A 22,179-nucleotide genomic window follows, 5' to 3' on the forward strand; every position below is an offset into this window, starting at 1 on the left:
GCAGAGACTAAAAGGTCTCGAAGACGACGAGCTGCAGTGGAAACTGAGCATGAAGAGATCCAAGTTGTGGCTTTGGGAAAGAATGCCGCCTTTGTCCAGAATCAGACCTCAACGTAGAGACAAGGGCTCCCTTGTTTGTTATTTTTAAACATCTCTTGGTTGTGAATGTGATCCACATCACTGTGTTTTAAGATAAACTCAAGTGACTCCAAATAAAAAGATTGCACGTTGAGTTTATGTGGCAGGTTTGACCTGTTTTGCAAAGCTGAGCTTTAGGAGATGAGGTTTTGTAGTATGAAATGCATTTCTAGTTAGGTTTGGAAACTAACATTTTTTCCTGAATTGGTAAATGGAGCAAACAGTCCATAGAAAATTCAATCCGAAACAAGTTCTAATTGTCAATTCATTGTTTTATTTTTTAAACAAATCTTACATGTGACTTTTTGTTTTCTTAATGCTTTTACACACATAAAAGCCATGAAAATAATCTGTGCTTCAAAAATGTTTTTCTGATTCACGCTGTAGCCGTTCACACCGAGCACATAATTACGCTGGACGAACTTACGGCATTTATGTTTTTTAAACAAAGTTCGATCTTTTCACTAAATTTGGCCATTGAAGCTCAAAACGCACCTCAGCGCTGAATACACAGTGATATAAAATAATACCATCTTCCCCCTGACAAACAGCCAAATGCTGCTCTGGGTTATTCGGTTTCTGAAATTATTATTCTGTCTCCTCAGATGTTCTTCTAAATAAGCTAACAAGAGCTCAGCCTGCCCCACTGACATCCTGAAATATGTGCAAAAAAAGCAGTCGTGATACATCTTCAGCTCCTGGATCAAACCATGAAATTCTCCCTGCTGCTGCCTTCTCGTGAGAATTGAATGAACTCAAATTCTCAGTTTCCTTCTTTAGAAACATCAGGAAAAACTCATCAGCGCTCTATGCCGACCTGACCACAGTGTGTTTTTCTTTAAGGACAAATGATTTATAAAAACACAAAACCTTTGGTGTGTGCACGTTTATACACGTTACAGGACAAATTCAGATGGAAAAATTGGAATTACAATTTCAGTGGTTTCAATAAGTCAGCTGTTGTAAAAATGTGAAAACCTCTTTAACCCAACACACTGGGCATTTTACACCATTTTAAAACTCCTGCAAATATCTGAGGTCATTTTGCTAATCATAAAGTGTGAGGATACGCTGCTTATTGCTTCTATAACTGACAGTGACTCAAATGCATGTGGTTTCAGACTGTTGATTAAATCATTTAAGCCCACTGTTAGGCTCTGGGAAGTTTTCACAAGTTCTTAATATTTCAATGTCTAAACTATTTCTTGGAAAAAAGAAAAAAATATATCTCTGGGCAGGTTAATTAATAACAGTGGTAGTCAATGTGACTTGCTCTGTTCGGGCAACCTGCCATCTACTCAAACCTCACTCTGCAACTGACACAAACTGAGTAATTCCAGGTGTTCAAGTTCTCCTCAGCACCCACAGATGAAGTGAGCAGCGGTAGTGCTGTGAGCCTATGGACGTGCCAGCCTGCATCAATCATTCCCGACAGGAGCAGACCTCCAGCGCAGCATGGCCTAAATGCTTTAGAGCTTTGGGCTTGTGGCTTCATGTTGTGGGTGTAGCTTGGTCAAGTCGGGGAATAAACACCAGCCAAGAAAAACCTGGAGATCCTCTACCTGTCAGTTTGGCAGAGAGCGAGTAATGATTTTTGTGATGCTTTTGTTTTCTACGAGTTGATTTAGCTGGCTTTGCTTTCCCCTTTCTACTTCCTTTTGTTGACTTTTTTCTCTTTTCTTTGTGTTTTTCCCTCCTGTCAGCTGTTCTGTTGTTTCTCTGCCAGAGCTGCAAATTTTACTTGAGCTATTTGTCGACTTTATAATTCACACAACTCCACAGTAAAGTTTTGCTAAGAAGCACAAACTGAAATCAAAGGCAACATGAGTGACTGGCTGGGCCACACAGCCTTGGTGAGCAAAGGCAGCGAGGGGGTTAATGCTGATTGTCACTGTTTGCTTTGCCTGAGCTTCTGTTTAATGCCTACTAACTCTGCTCGTATCCCTGAAATACACAAGCCTGAATTCCACCGCAGGGCCAAACAGAGCCGCTGTAAGGACAGCTTACTCAGTATTTTCGCTCGTGTTCTCGCAAGACAAATGCTGTGATTTTTTTTTTTTTGGAACTTCCTTCCACCAGAGATGATTTGTCAGCTGGGCAGCGGCTTCAGAGAAATGAACAAGTGCTTTTGATCTGGTTTTAGGGACGTTTGCGTTGGTGCCAGCTATGATCCTGTTCAGCCTCCTTCGACTCATGCTACAGTGGAAAAGAGATAGCGAAAACACCCAATGAGCATCACAAAACACGTTAGGCCACCAGAATACAAACGGGAACGTGACATGTTCAATCATGTTCCTCCGTTGCATTCCTGACTTTAGTAATCCATTCCTCCATTTTGCAGGAGGCGAGGGCCACTGGCAGTGTGCAATATTAAAGAAGGGATTATAGAAGTTGAGTGTGTGGGGGTAGGAGCGTGTTTTCTAACAAAAGTGTCTTGTTTGTGGATTAAAGCCTCCAGTGCCCTATGACTAGTGCTGAGCAAATATTAAGTAGAGGGCCTGCCAAGAGGGTAATGTAAATTAGAAAACAAATAATGCATTCAGAGCAAACACTGATTGTCTTAGCTAATGCTTAGGTGGACTGGGATGTAAGCAACTCTCCAGCAATCAACACTGCCACACAGCACACTCTGCAAAGCATACCCATGCAAATATTCAATTTTTATTAGCTGTAACTAAAGAGGCAGAGGTCTAGGCACACACTACTTGGTATGAATTATTCATCAACGAGGAATTCAGGGCCACAAGTTAACGTGAGGTTGTTTTTTTCTTTCCAGAGAACTACAGTGTGTGTGTGTTGGCTGATGAACCTACAAAACCAGATAAAGGAATTTAAAAAAGGGAAGGAAAAAAAGATAGGAAAGGTGCCAGATGCTTGAGCAAGTATTCAAAGCACAGCACAAAGAAAAGATGATCACTAGTAAAAGTACCAAAATATTGCTACACTTACTGTGTAAATCTGTAACCTTTTATATTTCCGTCACCTTTTTATTTTGCTTGAATTTATTGTTTCTTTAAGAAAAAATTCAAGTTAAGCTGTGAAAAATACAGGACAAAAATAATAAAGACAATGCATTTCTTTTGTTTTTGAACAGTTGAAAAATTTGCTGTTTCCCCCCTTTTTTTTTTTTGTTAATTTGACAGCTTACATGTTTTGTTTTTAACTTGAAAAAAAGTAATTCATTTCAAACCACTCATGTCACTCAAAGTATGCCATTCAAATTAAAAACAAAAAACATATTTAATCAAGTGCCACATTAACAGTACTTTAATCCTCAGGCAAGCTCTGCAAAAATACACTTACTACTCAAATGAAAGCAGTCGCTCCCATTTCCTTCCATCCATCTCATGTAACAAAGGTCTGAACCTGTTCTGTCTTTTCAAAGCTTACCATGGCCCATCTTTATGCGTGCACTGCAGTTCTCAACTTCTTTAGACCCAACAGAGGTGAAGCCAACAAACGCCCATTGGATAAGACACCAAGGGGTCTTTAAACCAGCTTCCTAGAACAATGTCTGTGTGCAGTCCAAATGTGTCTCACAGTGAATTCATAGCAAATAAGTGTGAGAATGCATCTATAGCAAATGTCCTATTTTGTGACACATATGATTAATAACACATATTGAAATTCAGGCCTTTACGTTCTCACAAAGCATAAAGCTTCTTAAATAAGCAAGAGATTACCTCAAGTTAAAAATTCATTGCCCAAAAGAAGGAATGATGAAAACCATACAAGCAAAAGCAAATATTGTTATTTCAAAATCACATCAGCCAAGAATTTCACTACAACTCAAGTCTATGTGAAACAAAACAAAACAAAGAAAAAGAAATTGATGGTGAAGAGAACATCCCCATTTTTGCTTCTATGCTGTCATTTGACAGGCAGCCAACATCTCAACTTCAAATTAAACCCTGAAGCTCTCAGTCGACTGTCTGACATCTCCCCTGCCTCGGCAGCCTTGCATTCCCCTCCGTTATACAACAAGCCTGGGCGTCTGGAATGTCATTCCACATGCATCACCAGCTTCTCATTCTACCAGCCCGGCAGCCCACCGCCTTAGCCTCGGATCCACTCCGCTGCCTGTGTGAACCAACGCAACACTTAATCTGTACCCCTGGTCTGAGCTGAAGGGAGTGAGGGATGGAGGAGTGGGGGGTCTCCTCTCCTCTTTTAAGCTGTTTAACTGAGTAAGTGGTAAGAGGGCACACTGGCTTTTTTAACCCACCAGACCCTTGAGAAGGACAAAGATTAAACTCCTCAGATATGCAAGACTTCTGACCCAGCACAGAGAAGGAGGGAGTGGGAGGTCAGATGGATCTTTGGCTACAACTGCTAAAGTGAATGAAAACCGCATCCAGGCTTTGAAGCCTTTACCAACATCCTGTCAGAGCCGAGTTTGATGATCCAACCTCACCTTGCAAAGATAAACAGAATTCCTTAGAGTAACAGCATGGTCCACACCACATGCATATTCCAAACCTTTGCCCGAGCACATCTGAAATAGGCGCTGACAACGCATCCAAGAATGTGTAACTGACTCGTGACTTTTGCTTCCCAAAATACAGCTTCACTGACATTGTAAAAGGCAAAGAGAAAAGGGCACTGGAGACACGAGTGTAGAGAAAGAGCGACTACGCTAGCCGCTTGCAACTTTTCCCAAACACATTCATCAGTCATCACTGCAACTATCACTCATTTCTAACATGTTCTCACCACAGCAGGGGCTCCATCTTTGTTTTGGTTTCAAAGTTGCCAAAAGTTGTGTCTAACCCCCTCCTTTATATACCCCAAAAGAGCACACACCCCTTTTGCTGGCAGCACACTCCTCACACTGACAAATCCAAAATAACATCAAAGTCATACTTCACATTCCAGACTTGAAGGTTTTACTGCAACCAGCTCCCGGCTTGGAGAATAGTCAAGATTTTTAAATTACAACCAAAAACAAAGGAGTTTCTAGGCAAAACTTCAGTAAGCCGTACGCTCATGTGTTTCTAGGTAAGAGTTCCATGCAGCTGTACTTTGATGACTCACCCCCGACACGCCAATCTGCTCCTAGAGTGACACAGCCACCTGATAAGATGAACCCCTCCTTCTGAAATATCCCTTCTTGTTAGTTCAGAGTAAGCCAAGCAAACATGTTCCAAGTCCCGAGACTTCGCTGTAACTGCGGCATATTGTCCTGTACACAAACCGGCACTGCTGTCGGAGATTTGTGTATGAGAATGTGAGTGTGTGGCTCAAAGTGTAGATCAGCTTCTGTCCAATGGCCCTGCCCCCTTTCTCTCTCTCTGTCTGTCTGTCTCTCTCTCTCTCGCTCTGTGTAATGTGGTGAGCTGAATACGGCCGCATTCCAGCGTACGACTCACTTCCTGTTATAAAGCACGAGTGAGTGAGATGCTGGACTGTATGTTCCCGTGTGCACGTATAAACAGCGCAAAGTACACTGCTTGTAGAAGTTACTCAATGAAGTAAGTCAACTGAACTCAAATATTCTAATTACAGTGTTTAGATTTATTTTAGACATGAAAAATATAAGACCAACTCACAAGTTGCCTCAATGTCTAGTTGTGTCCTGTGGTTCAAAAGCTCGATTGCTAGTTTCTAAACATTATTTTTAACATTTTTCCTCAGCTTTAAGCTGGAATGATCATTTTACTGTGTTTTCAGATAAGCGGCATCATCGCATTTAAAATTTTAAACACCTAAAGCTGGCATTTCCAACAAAGAACTGGAAATATGTTCAGTGTCATGCAATTTAAATTTTCCTTAGCTCACATATAACCTGCAATAACTCCAGAGCTCATCCCGAGGCAAGACCATGCAATGCTCAGAGAATACACAAAAGACCCAAGAATTACATCTCAAACTACAGCCCTGTGTTAGCATGTTAAAATCCATGACAAGCCAAACCAACCACAACAAAAAAACATTATGATGGCTTATATGGTATATATGGAAGGGCAGGAGAAATATTTGTCCCTCTTAAAAAAGTAGCACAACTTAGGTTTGGTCGACTGGATAGATGAGACCAAAGCAGAGATGTTTGGTCATAATACAAAGCGCCATGTATGGCAAAAACTAAATGTGGCAGGACAAACAACTCACACCAACTGTTGAGCATGGAGGAGGTGGTCTGATGATATGGTCCTGGCTTACAATCACAGGACCTGAGACTACTATAAAAAAAAGATTTAATCTTATTCAGATGAATTCGGGATTAACCCTGGTTAGGGATGAGAATCAAGAACCAGTTCAGAGTAGTCCAGTTCCTTGGTCAGTCTGCCTATCGATCCCGTTCATCAGTTCATGCACTCTCGCTACGATCAGCTGGATCGGAGGAGGAAAACAGTGGTGCAGTTTACAGCGTGGATGTAGACATTCCTTTTATTTTACTGCACAAAGATGGGAGCACGATGGATACTGCTCCAGGACGAAACAACTGCATCATACTGTTAACGCAACTTAGGCTCTTTGCAAGCACCTGCACAGACAAAACAAGTTCGGCTCTTTGCAAGCACCGGCACAGACAAAACAAGTTCGGCTCTTTGCAAGCACCGGCACAGACATAACGCTAACGCTAAGCTAGCCAAGAGCCCAGACTGGTGTTGAATTTGAGTAAATGCTGACCCCAGCCCAGTACCGCAATAAAGTGAGCAGTCATTTGCGGTGAAGCAGCTGCTGAACTTCAACAGGTATCAAACTGATGAGCAGTCAGGCTGTAGTCTGAGTTTCTATCTTTTCATGTTTCTACATTAGAATCATCGTGACAACCACTTTAAAGTCTCTTTGTGCTGGTTTCCATCTTTTATTTGTGTTGTCAGCTTTGTCTTCATACATAAATACTAAGAGATAGATCGCATGTGTCTTCATTAGAATAGGGATTTGTGTTGGTGTGTGGGGCAGGAAGTTTATGTTCTTAACTGGTAATTATGAGACCGTAACATCAAAGTAACTTAACGAGTAGTGTAACAAATGTCTTTCTCCCGGGTGTGATTAAGTAATGTACTGTGCTACTTTTAAGAAAAGTGTTCTCTGTAACAACAAACAAAGAGGGGAAATACCTCCAACATGCACAAACATGTGACAACTCAGCATGAAATGAATTTACATGAATGTAATGACTTTCATATGCTGCTTAGAGATGGTGGTGACTCTCAAAGTGGAGCTAATGTGAATCAATAAGGGAATTGAATTGTTAAGTGATATTGATAATGGAATCGGAATTGCTAATTCTTATCAATCCCCATCTCTTACCTTGAGTGTTGTGTAGTATCAATATGCTACAATATGCTAGAAACACACACACACACACACACACACACACACACACACACACACACACCCCTTCACTAGCAAGATAATAACAAACATTCTGGTAGCACAAACAGACTTCATAGCAAGTGATCAATGTTTAACTTGAGGGTTGTTGGGTAAACTCAACCCAACTCGCAGCTTGATGGGGTTTTATTTATTTATTGCATGATTGATGCCAGGTTAATAGTCAGACTACATGTCCTTGGATTTAGAGCAGACTTTCAGTTTGAACAAAAAAATTAAATAAAATAATGAAAAATAAAACCTCCAAGCCAAAGGCAAGATAACCCCGATGATATGATAAGTGTTATTTTGTGGAGTAGTCCTGTTCACATGACTGTGTGAGTTGTATCTAAGAACAACCCCTTAAAAAAAGAAAAGAATAAACTGAGGACATAAGATATTCAGCACAAAGTCAAAATTTCATGTCAAAACAAACCAACAGTACTGTTTCACAGTCTGTGGCCTGTCGCTGGCAGGACCTAGAAATGTTTATTTTTAAACATACTATTGCTCTAAAATGAGAAAACAAGACTTACTTCTTTGTCAACAACAACCACCATTAAAATCATACCAGATGGATGAGCACCTAATATTTTAATTAAAATTTAAAAAAAAAATAATGAGATGCACAAGCACAGTAACCATTTCTAGTCATGAAATGAATTAATAAAAAACAAACAAACAAAAAAAATCTCCTGTTCAGCCAGCAACTGTTCCACAGAATGGAAATGGACATCAGAGGCGTTGAGAAACATCTGTATTGTGCAACAAGAGAATAAATCATCACTGGATTATTTTGTCATCTACAGTCACAGATGAGTCTGCCTGTCAAGAAACAGTCTTATCGGTACCGGCCTTTTTTTCCCAGCAGTTCACAAGATGTGATGATACAAACATTCCTCTGTTACCAATAAATGCAATTTTCCCATACGGGATGAATATGTTAGGAGTTGTGGTTTTGGTTTACCCAGTGTAAGAAGTGACTGATGATGAGAAAACAGTTTGGAAGTGGATGAACGAAAGAAGCTTGATAGCAGTATGTTGAAAATGAATGCACACAGCACCGTGGAGGAAGGGAAGTAAAATAGGTCTGGGTTTACTAAAGGGTGTTTCAGGGTGGAAGTCCACAGTTCCATGCAGTTACTAGAAACTGTGGCTAAAAATAGTTTAGTGTTGAATGCAGAGTACATGTGAAAATAATGATTGTCTTTAGCCTGTTGTTAACATTTGAAAGTTGCAGATTTGGCACATCTAATTTAAGGAACACACTGGAAAATCTTCTGAAGGAAAATTCATCCCTGAAACCATTAACAGCTCAGTAGTTGAAAAGCTTTTAAAGACACTCGCCTAAAACACAACCATCTCAATAATGGCCCAAAAAATAGATGTGTAACATCTGAAAAATGGCAGCTACAAAAAAAAAAGTGTTATTCTGTGCAGAGTGATATAGTGGTAGACAACTGTCACAACAGATCACCCGTTCCAAATGTTTTCATCCCATTAAATGGTCATTATCAGTTGTAATCACTTCCATAGATCTCACTAGGAAGCACCAGCCTGTGGCTGCTAACAGGCTCGGTAGGCAGTTATCATCTGATCTCATCAGTCATGCACTGAAAGCACATTTTAAATCTGCAATGTAGTCATCACCCTGGTAACCTGCATGTGGCTAACAACGTGAAAGTGTAGATTTCTAATCAAACCATTATCTTATAACCCGAGCCAAGTAGCTTTGGTATCTTAACCTAAACAGACTGTGTGTAAAAGAGAAATAAGTGGCAACTAAAAATGAAAGTAAACAAGTAAACAGTCAGTTAAACGGAAATGCCTTCCTGTCTCTTAATAATAATAATAATAATAATAAATGCTGCTTTTTCCTCTGTCCTGTTTTTGAGGATGTCCATTAATTGGAAAGTTGGTGGTCTAAAACCTCCTTAGGCCAGAGGATACTGTATCCCAAATGGCCTCAATGCATTATGTGAGTTTCTACGATAGAAACACTGAACATAACACAAGCTGCACTCAGTTTAAAGCTCACCAAGGCTGAAGAAGTACTCTATAAATGCCAATACATTTTTTTTTTTATGAAATAAGAGTTACAATCTCTGCAGAATCATAACAAATTATACAAGGCTGACTGTCTCTTTTAAAACTGACTAAATCACCAGTAGTGCACTTTGGTCACGGTACGCTAAAGTTAGCCTTCAGCGTACCGTGACTAAACATGTATCTATTTAGGTGATATTTGATTTTGGGTTTACGGCATACAGTTCCAGCTTCTACGATTAATGACTGAGCCATTCATCTCCCCCCTGGATCAGATGTCACTACAGCTACCGGCAGTAAGAGAGCGAGAGAAGCACTGAGAGAATGATGGAGACGTATCAGGTTTTCAACCTTGCTGCTAGTGTAGATATGAACAGCCATTTCTGGGTAGGGCCTGTCTGAAACCCAATTCCACCACATCTTTAAAAGCTTCAGGAAGTCCCACTGGACTCCATTCAGTTACTCGTGCCACAACCAATTTCCCCTCCGAGCCATTTTACCTTCACCATTTGTCCTCTTTATAGACTAGGTGAGGCAGTGTGTCTGGATCTTTTCTTACCACCCAGTGTTTTGCCCCTATAGGAAAACCGTTAATAAGAACAATCCATGTAAAAGACAAGAAAAGAAAAAAAAACAAAAAACGACAGAAGCGTTCATAATAAGATAAGACAAACAAATGCTTTAATACAGAAACTATGACAGTCACACTTTCTACCAGGAAAACAGGAAAATTTCAGTTAGGTTTACAGCTTTGCATCACATTAAATGATTGTACAGAGTTTCTCTAGCACTGTTACAGGAATACAGCCACAACGCCGCTGTCAGGAAAAAGTCTTATTCTTCTCCTTTTCATTCTTGAACTGAAAATGCAGACTGTCATTCAAAACCTGAGTGAGTTTCATGACCCAGGAGTCCTTGAAACGTTGACTTAGAATGTGCCATTGAATGTGTCATTTTGAAAATGTCTGATTGTCACTGAGGAAATAGGTTCTGCTTCATTTCCCCCAAAACACCTTTTTTTGTTCTTTCTTTTAAATAGAGCCAAGTGGCTTACAATATACTAGGGGGCTAATACAAAAATTTCATTAATGAAATTAGTGTATGAATATAAAAAACTACAACAACCAATGACAGTTGGCCATAATCTAATCAGCCAGTGCAATAGTAAATTACCTTGGTAAATTTAACATTGCATATTTTTCTCTACTTCATTGTTGGCATGAACTGGCTCCTTTTGTATAACTGTTTTCAACACAGTGTATGTGCCGTTTCACTAAGATTAACAAACCTGTGTTAGTCAGGTAGGTAACTTTATATAATTCATGTTTGTCTAACTCTGGGTCTTGATGTAGGCCCACTATCTGAAACAAATGGTCTCAGCTGCATTAAAGCTGCTTTAAACCTTTTATTTTGATTGGGTGCCGCATCCAGAACTGTGTCCCAGAGAAACACATTAAGCCTCAGTCAGGCCTACAGATTGGTTGCTGCCTTCCTGGTAACCACCAGTCATTAGCGAAAGATGTATTTCCTGACTAGTGGTGAGTGGTTGCTGGTGAAGTTGCTGTTGTTGTTGCAAAGAGAATACTGCATGAAAAACCTCTTTGTCAGTGTTCTGTTGGTTAGTGGATTGCTGCAGTTACATGGAAGACACTGACTTCCAACAGCAAAACTTGGAAAAAGTGCAAAAAGCGGAAAAGTAGTTTGCTTTCAGAATTAAAGCGTCACATTTCTCCTGCAAAATATCAGTTTCAAAAGCAGCTACTTTTAGTTTGAAGGCTGATGATCACAGCTTGTGATTTCTTAGTTTTACAGTCAGTTGGCGAATAGTTGGAGTGTATTTTTTTGTTATTAGATAACAAGTCAATATCATCCAGGCAAACTGTAGAAACTTAGATACCCGTGTTTGCTAGGAGATTGCTGGCCAGTCTCTAGGACCGTATGAGTGAGGCCGTACGATATCCATATTTGTATAGAGGAAAGAGAAACCAGCATCTGAAAGTTTTTGTTTAAAGTAGCCTGAGCCTACCTTTTGCCATGTTTAATATGCTGTTGACCAACAAAACACTAGGGGTCATTCTGCTTTCTCACCGATGGAAATGTTACCCTTGGATTAAACTTGGAAGAGTGTGGAGGGTAAAAAAGAAGCTCACAGACATTTACCTGCTCTATTGTTACATAAGCTCAATCAGACATCACAAAGACTTCGTTCTAAGAAGCTTGTCAAGTTTGATCCAACTAATTCAGACTTTTGCATTCTACACGCCCAGCATGTCTACAAAAGTCAGCGCTGTGGTGAATGAACAGCTGTATGTTGCGTGCTCTGTACAATGCAATATTCCCATTTGACTATTGCCAGATTGCCTTCTTTTCATCTAGTTGCTCACATGAATCTCAGCTAGTGGCACTGAAGCACATTCTCGCAGAAACTAAAACCGCTCAACGTGCAGTTGGTGCTTCATATGCATAATTTAGCAGAGAAAACATAAATGTGACAGTCCTGAATAAAGCAGTTGGCTTTATTCTGAACATCTGAGCTAATTATCAACCCCATACAGTCTCACACAGCACAGCGGATCCACCCTCCACAAGCTCCTTTGCAACATATGCTTAGTAAACACTTTCAGGGCCTTCTTCTCCTCTGTGACTGTGGTCAAGCATTAACTTTAATCTGCCAGTACCTTCAGATCCCCCTTCGGCATCACACACACACACACACGCACGCACACACACACACACATTCACCTTCGTAAAACTGAAAAGGTTATATTTAAGAGGGGGCTAGCTTTTTGGCACATTTCCGATCAACTCTTCCGTTTTAAATGCCTCCCACGTTCGTACAAACCCAAAGAACGACCTCAGTGGACTCCCGCTGTACAGCCGGAACAGTTCTGCTCCACGGCCTAAAGTGACGGCCTCGAGATCAGAGTGGCCGTAGGTGTGTTATGCAAGCCTAATGGATAAAAAGATCATTGTTTTCAAGACGCCTACAGGGATATTTCATGTAACAGATCCACTTGTGAAATCGCAGCTTTTTAACATTTGAGTCTTGGCTTCAGAGGTGGTGAACACTGCTGTGAGAGGGGAACATGAGTCTTAAGTCCTCTGAAGGTGCCATAAATAATTATTTTCAACCCTCTTTAAAAAACTAAAACAATATGCAATATGGTTAAATCAGAAAAAGCAGGAATTATCCAAGAGATAGACTAATGAAATGGTTTGTGTTACTTGAGCTTTTCAACTATTCTAAACTGGTGATGACGATAACGCTTTCTACCCAAGGTTATTGAGCCTACTGTGATACAGGTCAAAAGCTTTAAAAGGACATGACTTATGCTAATCTTTTAATTATGATGAGGAATCCATACAATTTAGTCAAGGTGTCTATACTTGCAAAGTACAAGTGTTACAGTGTAAGCTACTATAATGTGGTTTTACACAGCTTCAAACCATGCCTATGTATCCCGCTTTTTACCCTATGACAGCTGGGATAGGCTCTAGCTTCCCCTCTATGCAACCCTTAATTGGATAAGTGTATTAGGAATGGACAGATGTACATTCACCTTTTTGCAGTGTTGGTGATATAGTTTGAGAATTTCAGAGTGTAAAAATGTATTTTAATAAAAACGGTTTATAATTTTTAATGACGACATGCATTTTATTCTCGACCTAGTCACCTAATGTATTTCTCTTGAACTGCAGAGAAGTCATGTTGATGTCCCAGCAACATTCTTGTACATGAGAATTAACCAATTTGCAAAGGTAAATGTTAAAATGACTATCTGTATTAAATAACTGATTTTAAAAAAAGATATAAATTAAAATTAAATAGTTATGCCAAAAACATAAGTAAAATCTGTTTTAGAAACCAAAGAAACAATGATAAAGTTACAATTTTCTTTAGTGAAATCGCATAACTGCATGCAAACATTTGCTGCTGTGCAACATTTTTACAAGCCAATTTTAATAAAAGTTAACAAGAAGCTGATAAGACAGGAAACAAATCTTGGTGAGAGAGACATTTGTCTTTTCATTTTAAATTAGCTTGGAAGGGAAGCGGATGCTTGCATGTTACTGCCAAAAATCACACCTTCAAACAGCATTCAAAATGGCCGATGATCTTACCTGCTTCTGGGCAGGAACATGGATTCTTTGATGAAAACTGAGCCAGACAGCAGGATGTACCAGCAGCTTCCTATGTCATCAGGGCTGAAAGACAGAAAGAGATACATTAGTTCAGAATGTATTAATGGTGATATTTTGACACGAAGCAGCCAAAAATATAATTAAGGTTGATGAACGAAATGAGAATTTTTGTAGATTTGGATAGATGAGCCTATAACTGATGAAAAAAACCCAAAGAAACCCAAAATGCTCTGGGTCTCAATCTGTTATTTGCAGGATGCGTAAAACAAACAGGATCCAAAGGGTCAGCAATTCAACATCCTACTGGCATCGTAAGACACCGCCAGGCATCCTAATGCATCACAGCTATTCTGGCTATTAAAAACAGATTTGCAAGTAAGGTGAAATATTTCATTTGATTTGTTGCTGTGGATAATAAAAAGAAAAACAATTCTTGACAGAAATTCCCAAAAGGGCTCCCTGCTTAATCTATGCCACTACATGAAAGGGTCACCGTGGGGCATGGATTCCATCATCAGTGGGTGTACAAGGCTCTCTGCAGACTTGTATGCACAACAACTACACTACAAGGCCACCAAAAGCACAAAGATCCTCCAGGTAGACTACAGAGTAGTATAATAAGAACAAGTAGTCATCTGTGGAGTCTGCAGCTATCTTTGTGAATGCCCACAAGGCAGAACACTCCCTGCTTTTACCTTCTACGACAGTAAATTGAGAATGTTTATGTACAAATCAATATATCGATGGAGATTATTTGCTGTGTCAGTTTACTTATCACCATTTTCTGTGCAGGTACTGTGGCTTAATGCATCAGTGATGCAAGACTGCTCGCTGCGCCAAATGATTAATAAAATTACAAAAATGTAAAAAAGCGAGAAACTGAAAGGAAGGGAGAGAGAGAACTGTGAATGAACTGAAGACTCATTTCTGTCCCCACACAAACAGGAAAATGGGCCTCTGAAATAAACTCACACTGACCTCTGGATGATGCAGCTGATTGTCAAGTCATTTTCCAGGGAAAATGACAGGTAAAAAACAACAACACTAAACATCAAGACTGTACACTTTTTTCAGCTTTAAGGATTGTGTGGCAGTTCATGTGAACCACAGGCCTTACTAAGGAACATCAAAAGACTCCACTGAGGAGAATTTGCCTACAGATAAACAACTCACTAAATATAATTTTCAGAAATCACATTCGGTACGTCAGTGTTAATAAACTACGCTGCTAATGTTGAAAGGATATCCTCAGATTTAAAAATTCATCAGTTTTGTCTCTGTAATCATCTCTCGTATCCTTGGGTCTTCACAGATACCGCAGGGATTGCGCTGAGATAATCTCAAAAGGCTGAACCTCTATCAGTGGTACATGCAGGATTATCAAAGAGACATACATATTAACCTAATGAGAATATAAACAAAGAAAGAAAGAACAATAATCATAAATAATAATAATGCTTGCTTTTGTCTATACGCAATCAATTCAATGCAGAGCGCTTCAAGGGGAGTCAACATATATAACTGCTGTGCTGGTGAGATAAAGTATCAAGTAAGGAAGCAAAATGCTGCTTTACCAGCATAAATTGTGAGTTATGTGTTACTGGATTTAGTTAAGTATAAGCTTATATCAAAACAGATTATACTGGAGACACTGTGCTGCATTTTTCAGGTAATTACAACAGTGATCAGTGAATTTTTTGACTGCTTTGCGAGTCCTACAAAAAAGCCATTGCTGACGGCCTTGTCAATCAGACGTGTTGGGAAACGCACCTCTGACAGTAAAGAAGAAGCAAAAATCCAGAGAAGGAAATATTCCCGTCACATGTAACACTGATACCAACCTTCAGCAGTATGGGAAATCTGACATGAATCATGAAGTCCTAGCAGTTATGGGCAAAAATAAACATGCCAGTACTTGTAAACTGCTGTAATTTATGCTACCATAACTTAATTCACCATAGCAGTTAATGGTTACTTTGTTAGTTAATATCTCTCGGCTGGCCTGGGAACGCCTTAGTGTTCCCCCGGATAAGCTGGAGGAGATGGCTGGGGAGAGGTCTGGCTTCTCTGCGTAGGCTGCTGCCCCCGCGCCCCGGATAAAGCGGAAGAAGATGGATGGATGTTAGTTAATGTTTCCAAATTGATCTGCTAATTACACAATTTAAAGCTGGTTGAACCCCCCTACTTGTTCAGTCTTTTTCCTAGCTGGGTTGTCATGAACTTTAACATATTAACTGTGGCCTGTAGAGTTTAAGATCTACCTCTTGCGTTTTGCGCAGTTTATCAAATAACATTTTAAGAAACCTAACAATCCCATATAAGCACAAGTTTAAGTGACACTGAAGTTTATGCTTCATTAAAAGGCAAAAAACTTAATTCTCTTTGCTATGAATGCACAAAATGATCTTAACAGCAGGCTAAAATAAATGCTTCTCTATATGACGCCTGCCTCCACCAGTCTGTTTATTAGTCTGTACTTTAAAATGTCACCATCTCACAGAAGCTGAACGTCTGCAGAAATCAAATCTTGTACTTGAAGTTTCTCTGGTGTTAATAAGACATCAGCTTGAGTTATTATTTCTGAGCATAAACCTGGTTCAAGTAAGACGTTTTAATTGGCAAGATAATGGAAATTAATAACCAGTCACCTCTGCAAGGTGGGACTGGTTTTTACTAACAGAAAGGTAAAAGATGGGTGCCCTTATTATACCTCTTCTTCACAGAAACGTATATCCACACCCAACATCACTGTGCTGACTGAGTTTTTTCCCCCTTTAATCAAAGGGAACAAAGTCTTGCCCCTCCTTCCTCCTCTCCACATTTTCCTTGCACAACTAATGAGGCTGCAGACAGCACACCCTACTGACACACAGCAAATTCTCCCTCCACAATCATCCCTTCTCTTTTTCCCCCTTTTCTCCACTGATCTCCATCTGGTTCCCTGCAGACTCGTTCAGTCCTTTATATGGTTCTTCTTTGCATTTGGATACAACACGAAATGAAATGTTCAATTATTAATTGCCGGCATGTAGGGAGGGAAGCGAGGGAAGCACCTCACATGGCTGAGAAGTAGGAGGAGAAGATACAACACCAAAAAAGTAGGAGATAGAAGACTCTTATGTGGAGCGACAGCTTGACTGAACTGGGTCATGAGTACTGGAAGCGGTAGTCAAATGCTAAGCATCATCCACCAAAACCCTCACAGGGAAACCTTTAACAGTGGGGGATCTGGTTGATCGCCATGGAGGCAGCAGCAGGGGTAAAAGGGGGACAAAGTTTTATGACAGATTTTCACAAAATTAGGTTTGACTTTTACAAACTGTTTCATTAAAGAATAATTGCCTTTTGCAAATAGTAAAGGGAATCATAGTTGGCTCTTAGAAAAAATATTTTACAGGCTCAAAAATTCACGGTTTAACTGTTCTGAACATTATGGTTTGGGGGTTTTCCCGTTTTCCTGTTGTGCTACAGATTTTTTATAAAAGAGTTACTAAGCCCAAAGTCCACACCAACATTTCAGTACATTTCTTTTATTAGATGGTCTGACTTTATAACACACATTACAGTTGTCAAAAAAAAGTCTTTACATTTCTGCAAGTGTAGTTTTTGACTTTCATTAAATTAACTGCAAATGCAAGTCTTTCTATGCAACAGAATATTGTAAAATAAATGCATAAAAAAAAAGGCCAATTTTCTATATATATTATTGCACATTATTACAACACACACACAAACAAACAATCAGGAGTTTCAAAACACTAGAAGTATTTCTACACTCGCATTGAGGGACATAAGCAACTCTGACTATTTTAACTTCTCATGCTGCTTTCACCATGGACTCGGGAGACTGGCAGTCTCACAATGTTGTGTTGATATTTTGAAATAAAGCATTCAAAGTTTTCAACTGTCCAACAAACACAAAATTAAAAAGAAAAAGAAAAAGAAAAAAGGTCAGGAGACGACACAGTCTACTGGTTAATGTCCAGCGCTTAAAACTTTTGACCAAACTACTTTTTTTTTTGAATAACTCCAAAAATAGGACAGGATATAAAAAAAAAAAAAAAAAAAAAAAAAAGAAAAGAAAAAAAATCTTATTCTAAAAATAAACATCCATCTGTCATTTTTCTGTCATTAAAAAGCAGCTCTACCAGATACTTAGCAAATGACTAACGTCTCCATGTCACTGCCACACAAGCTGAACAGAATTTACTGGAATGAGTAATTATATAAGCTGACTGGTCGCTGTGATGAGTTTTTCAGCTCTTTATCCCAGAGTTTTCCTTCATCTACCTTCCCATGATGCCGTTTATGAAGGAAAGCAGCTTCACGCTGTCACATGGAACAGGAGCTGCCTGTGAGGGCAACTTTCCGACAGCTGCTCCCTCTGAACCTTAGCCAGGGGTTAAAATATCACAGTCTGTTAAGTGTTCTTCTTTAATATTGTCAGAATATATTGGATAAAATATGTTTTCTCCTCGACAGAAATGAGTAAGTGGCTTCAGCAAATCATTTTTAAAAACACTAATTAAAACAAAAAAAAGAATTCATTGATTTACAAAAAAAAGAAAAAGAAAAAAGAAAAAGCCAACAATTATTTTCAGTAGTCTGTCCTCAGTTCATTATGACGAACATTATCTGCTTTTTTTTACAATTACTGTCCATTCTAAGTCCCAAGGCAATTTTAATTTGTCCAACCAAAAACAAAACAAAACGCAGAAATTGCACAGGATCAGAAGTTAATGTGAAACCACATTAATGGCTTCAAAAATATATATATAATAATATAATGCTTGTTTTTAATGGTACTGTAGTTGTGTTAATCTGTGTAGGTATTTGCCTACAGAGGGGAGATTTCAACCTAGACTATGTTCACCATTGCAGTTCTCCAAAAAACCTACCAGCGCATAACTCAACTATACCGCTCGAATGCTGCCTGGTTGGCAAGTGGGTCAGACCGGGGAAGGGAGTGACAGCAGTGATGACTAGTAACAGGAGAGGTATCACACACACACACAAAAAAAACCAAAAAAAAAAACCCTGAACTTCAGCTCTTTGCATGTTATAACTCTGCTCTTCTTCACAGTGGCTAAAGGACTGACAACAGCACAACCAAAGTAGCCCATAAACCAGCTGTTCTTTAGTCACTGCCTCTATCTGGCAACCAATGCTCTCTGCAGATAGCTCCCTGTGGTCTGCAACGCACAATGCCCTGCAAATACATACAGTTGGATTTTTCATTCAGCAGAGGCTCAAAAGTCAAGGGTTTCATTTATAGAGCTGACATGGAAGAGGTTAAAGACCAGCCAGATGATGCTAACCCTCTTCACCAGCCAATGTGCCAGGTCAGCCACCATCGAGGGTTTAGCACTTTAATCTTCGGATGGTAAATCCAGAGAGGTTCAGACTTGCAGAATGCAGGATGCGATGTTTTCATGTGATATCGAATGTGTCTTTATGAGTGTGCAGCCCAAGGCAGTACTTTTTAAAACTATCACCCTTATCATCCAATCGTTACTGCAGGCCTGCCAACAGCCATGCAGGGCCTGCAAAGTTATAAGCGTGGAAGTCATTACAAAGGTCACTTCAGCAGGACTGCATGTTTGCTGAACAGAAAGAAATATACAAATAGACAGCTGGGATTCAGTTCTATGTAAAACGTCCTTTTGAAGCAGTCAACTTTAGCTCCAACTAAAAAAAAAAAATGCATAAATGTCACTGTAGACCAACTTTAAATGCGGTTTACATTTTTTTAAACTAATTTCTTTAGTATTGCAATGCTTTACACTATATGTGGTTTTCTGGGATACAACTTAATATTGATACTATCAAAATTTAATTTCCCCATTAACTTTTAGAGCCCTCACTTTGCAGCCTATTACTGCCACTGTTATAAACAGATGAGGAGAGAAAGAGACTGGTAAAAGCTTGTGTTTTCAGTATAGCAGGCTGATTAAAACCCTGCAGAGAAAGCTCAGTCTGATCGTCTGCCGTTTAATACACAGCTCTTATAAGGGAGAGCCTTTTTTTTTAATAGGTTAATAGAGCTTGGCACGCATATACAAATACATGCAAACACACAGCTGTACACAGACGCAACCAGAAACACTGGCGTAAGCGTGCACAGTTGTGCAAATCAAATGAGGCAATTTCCAAAAAACAAAATAGCATGCTGCGTTTCTGTGCTTTAGCTCAGGGGTAAATTAGCACACTACCTGCAGTTATGCTCTCCGCTTTGTTTGTGACCACACCAAGGAGCTAGTGCTGAAAATGACAGTTTCATGTGAAATTTTATCCACATTTTTTTTTTCATTGTTTTCATTTTCATAAAGATGTTTGACAACACTGAAACCATAGAGAAAGACAGCAGCTCAAGAGCTTCTTTCCCAGATCAGTGAGAAAATATTGTATTAATGTACTTTAAAGGTCCTATCTGACAACCAACATTCAGTAGACTTTAAAATCCTTTCACAGTGTTTATTTGGTGGTTGTTTGTTTCAGAAGTTTCCTTGTCCACAGCTTTCAAGCATCAAATAAGGAGGTCTGATTTGTAGACCTTTATTTGTAATTTGCCAGGTATGGATAATCGGGGTTGATTCAATCAAAGAGCAAACTTTAAACAAAACCTCGATCTTTTTGCCAGTGTAGGTAAGTAGCCCTGGTACTAACACACTAGTGAAAGTAAACACATTCAGTAAATAAGCACACAAATTTTGTAATTTATGTCACCACCACCACTTAAAGTGCCTACTCATACTCAACTGCAGATTTATGTTATGTTAACAGTCTTATGTTAACAGTTTTAACATAACCTCACAACCAACAAAGCACATAACAGTACAGTTACCTGCAAAGGCCTACACAAAGACAAAAGTAAGGAATTCAAAATGTACAAGACATTTCATTTTCAGCAACACTTCAAACTATTTTAGACAATTATTGCTATCTAAATAGCATTAGCACTACTGCAACCTCTATACTGTCAGTCCAGTCAGAGAATGTGTTAACCACACATTACTAGTAATAATAATAATTTGGTTTTTCTGAAGCAATAAAAAGCAGTCAGGTTTAACATTTATTAATGATGACTTTGCAAACAGTTACTGTAAGGGGCTATGATGACATTAAAAATACATTTTAACAACTTAGGTTAAAAGTGAACGAGCTAATTAACTGCTTATGTCAATATAAAGTTACATATATTATACTTGAAAGCTATATTTGAAAGTTGCGTTTTCATCCGCATTACACTATCGTTTTCAGTCGTTTTCACAGAGTTGTGCGTCCACATCGAAACGGCCAAAAACGTTCCAGCACTGCGCATGCGTGAAACGCAAGACGATTCGACCTGCCTCATGTCTGTCTGCCGTTTATTTACTTTTCAGGACTTTGAAACATCGCGGCAAAATGTTGAGGAAAAGCACCGAGTTTTTGAAATGGACTAACAATGAGGTGGCGTTGTCGCTGCGAGTAACACAAAAGTACAAAGTTGCAAAAGCGATTGAGAGTTAAAGAATTTGAAGAAAAGCTATCTGGAGCATGTACAAACTGATATTCATCTTTTTTAGGGCAGTCAAAATTGAGAGGAATCAAAACAACCGCTGTATAATGCCCTCTGCTATCTTTGTTTATTTGGTCACATGACTGCATCACATGCCTAAAATATGTCATCGTTTTAGAAAGTCTGCGTTTTCGTGTGTCCACACTGCGATGGGACAGCTGCGTTTTTCCTTGAGGAGTGTTTCTGAGTGTGTGTACAGCAGTGTTGGGTAAGTTACTTTAAAATAGTAACTTAGTTACATTACTAGTTACTTCTCTCAAAAGTAACTCAGTTACTCGTTACTTTCAAAGTAACTAGTTACTAGGGAAAGTAACTTTGGTTTTACTCATAATTCTCTTGTTAATGTGTTGCTTCCATAACTTTGCCAGTCTTCTAGCTTGCTTACTTGCCACAAGTGCACTGTGCCACCTACCAATAGAAAGGAAAAGATAATGTGCATATTTCCACGAGAGAAATCCCACGCCTGGACCGTCATTGACTGCTGCCATGATTCTAGCCTACGTCACAGCGTCATGTGCGCCTTTTACATCCAACACAAAAACTGCAGTCGTGGTGCTTTCGATTGTACTCAGAACTCAGAAATTCTGCCTTCTGAATAGGAAGATGTAGGCAACACCAGACTGCAGATGAGCTGCATACAGGGCTGGACTGGGACAAAAAAATCGTCCCGGGCATTTTGACTAGAGACCGGCCCACCATTATAGGAAAAATCATAAAGCCTTTGAATGAAAATAAACGCTGTTGTGACAGTGATGTTCACTGTTCTGATGGTATATATGCATCAATCTATCAATCGTTTGTTGTAAGATTCAGATAATTATTTTTTAAAAGCGAGACATTTTAAATGAGAATAAGAAAGAAAAGTATTTCTTTGTGCCCCCCTCTCCCTGTTAATGCCCTACCTGCCCCCTGGCAACACTTTGCTAGATCCGCCCCTGCACAGTTACCAGCTGTCAGCTACCTAAAAAAGGATC

General features: G+C 39.3%; 1 protein-coding gene across 13 annotated transcripts in view; it reads right to left on the reverse strand.

Moving 5' to 3' along the window:
• Positions 1-22,179, reverse strand: part of rapgef2b (Rap guanine nucleotide exchange factor 2b) — a 104,271-nt gene that overhangs the window by 50,077 nt on the left and 32,015 nt on the right. For 12 of the 13 annotated variants that reach the window (XM_042219453.1, XM_042219451.1, XM_042219447.1 and 9 more), the window contains exon 4: positions 13,627-13,710. In XM_042219453.1, coding sequence (XP_042075387.1) covers positions 13,627-13,710 — 84 coding nt within the window. Of the gene's footprint in view, positions 1-5,001; positions 5,167-13,626; positions 13,711-22,179 lie in introns of those variants that run through there. The other variant, XM_042219454.1, reaches the window with a different exon arrangement.

The sequence above is a fragment of the Haplochromis burtoni genome, unplaced genomic scaffold (genome assembly GCF_018398535.1).
Source record: "Haplochromis burtoni strain Fernald_Lab_line unplaced genomic scaffold, NCSU_Asbu1 Contig_33, whole genome shotgun sequence".
NCBI classification, from domain to species: Eukaryota; Metazoa; Chordata; class Actinopteri; order Cichliformes; family Cichlidae; genus Haplochromis; species Haplochromis burtoni.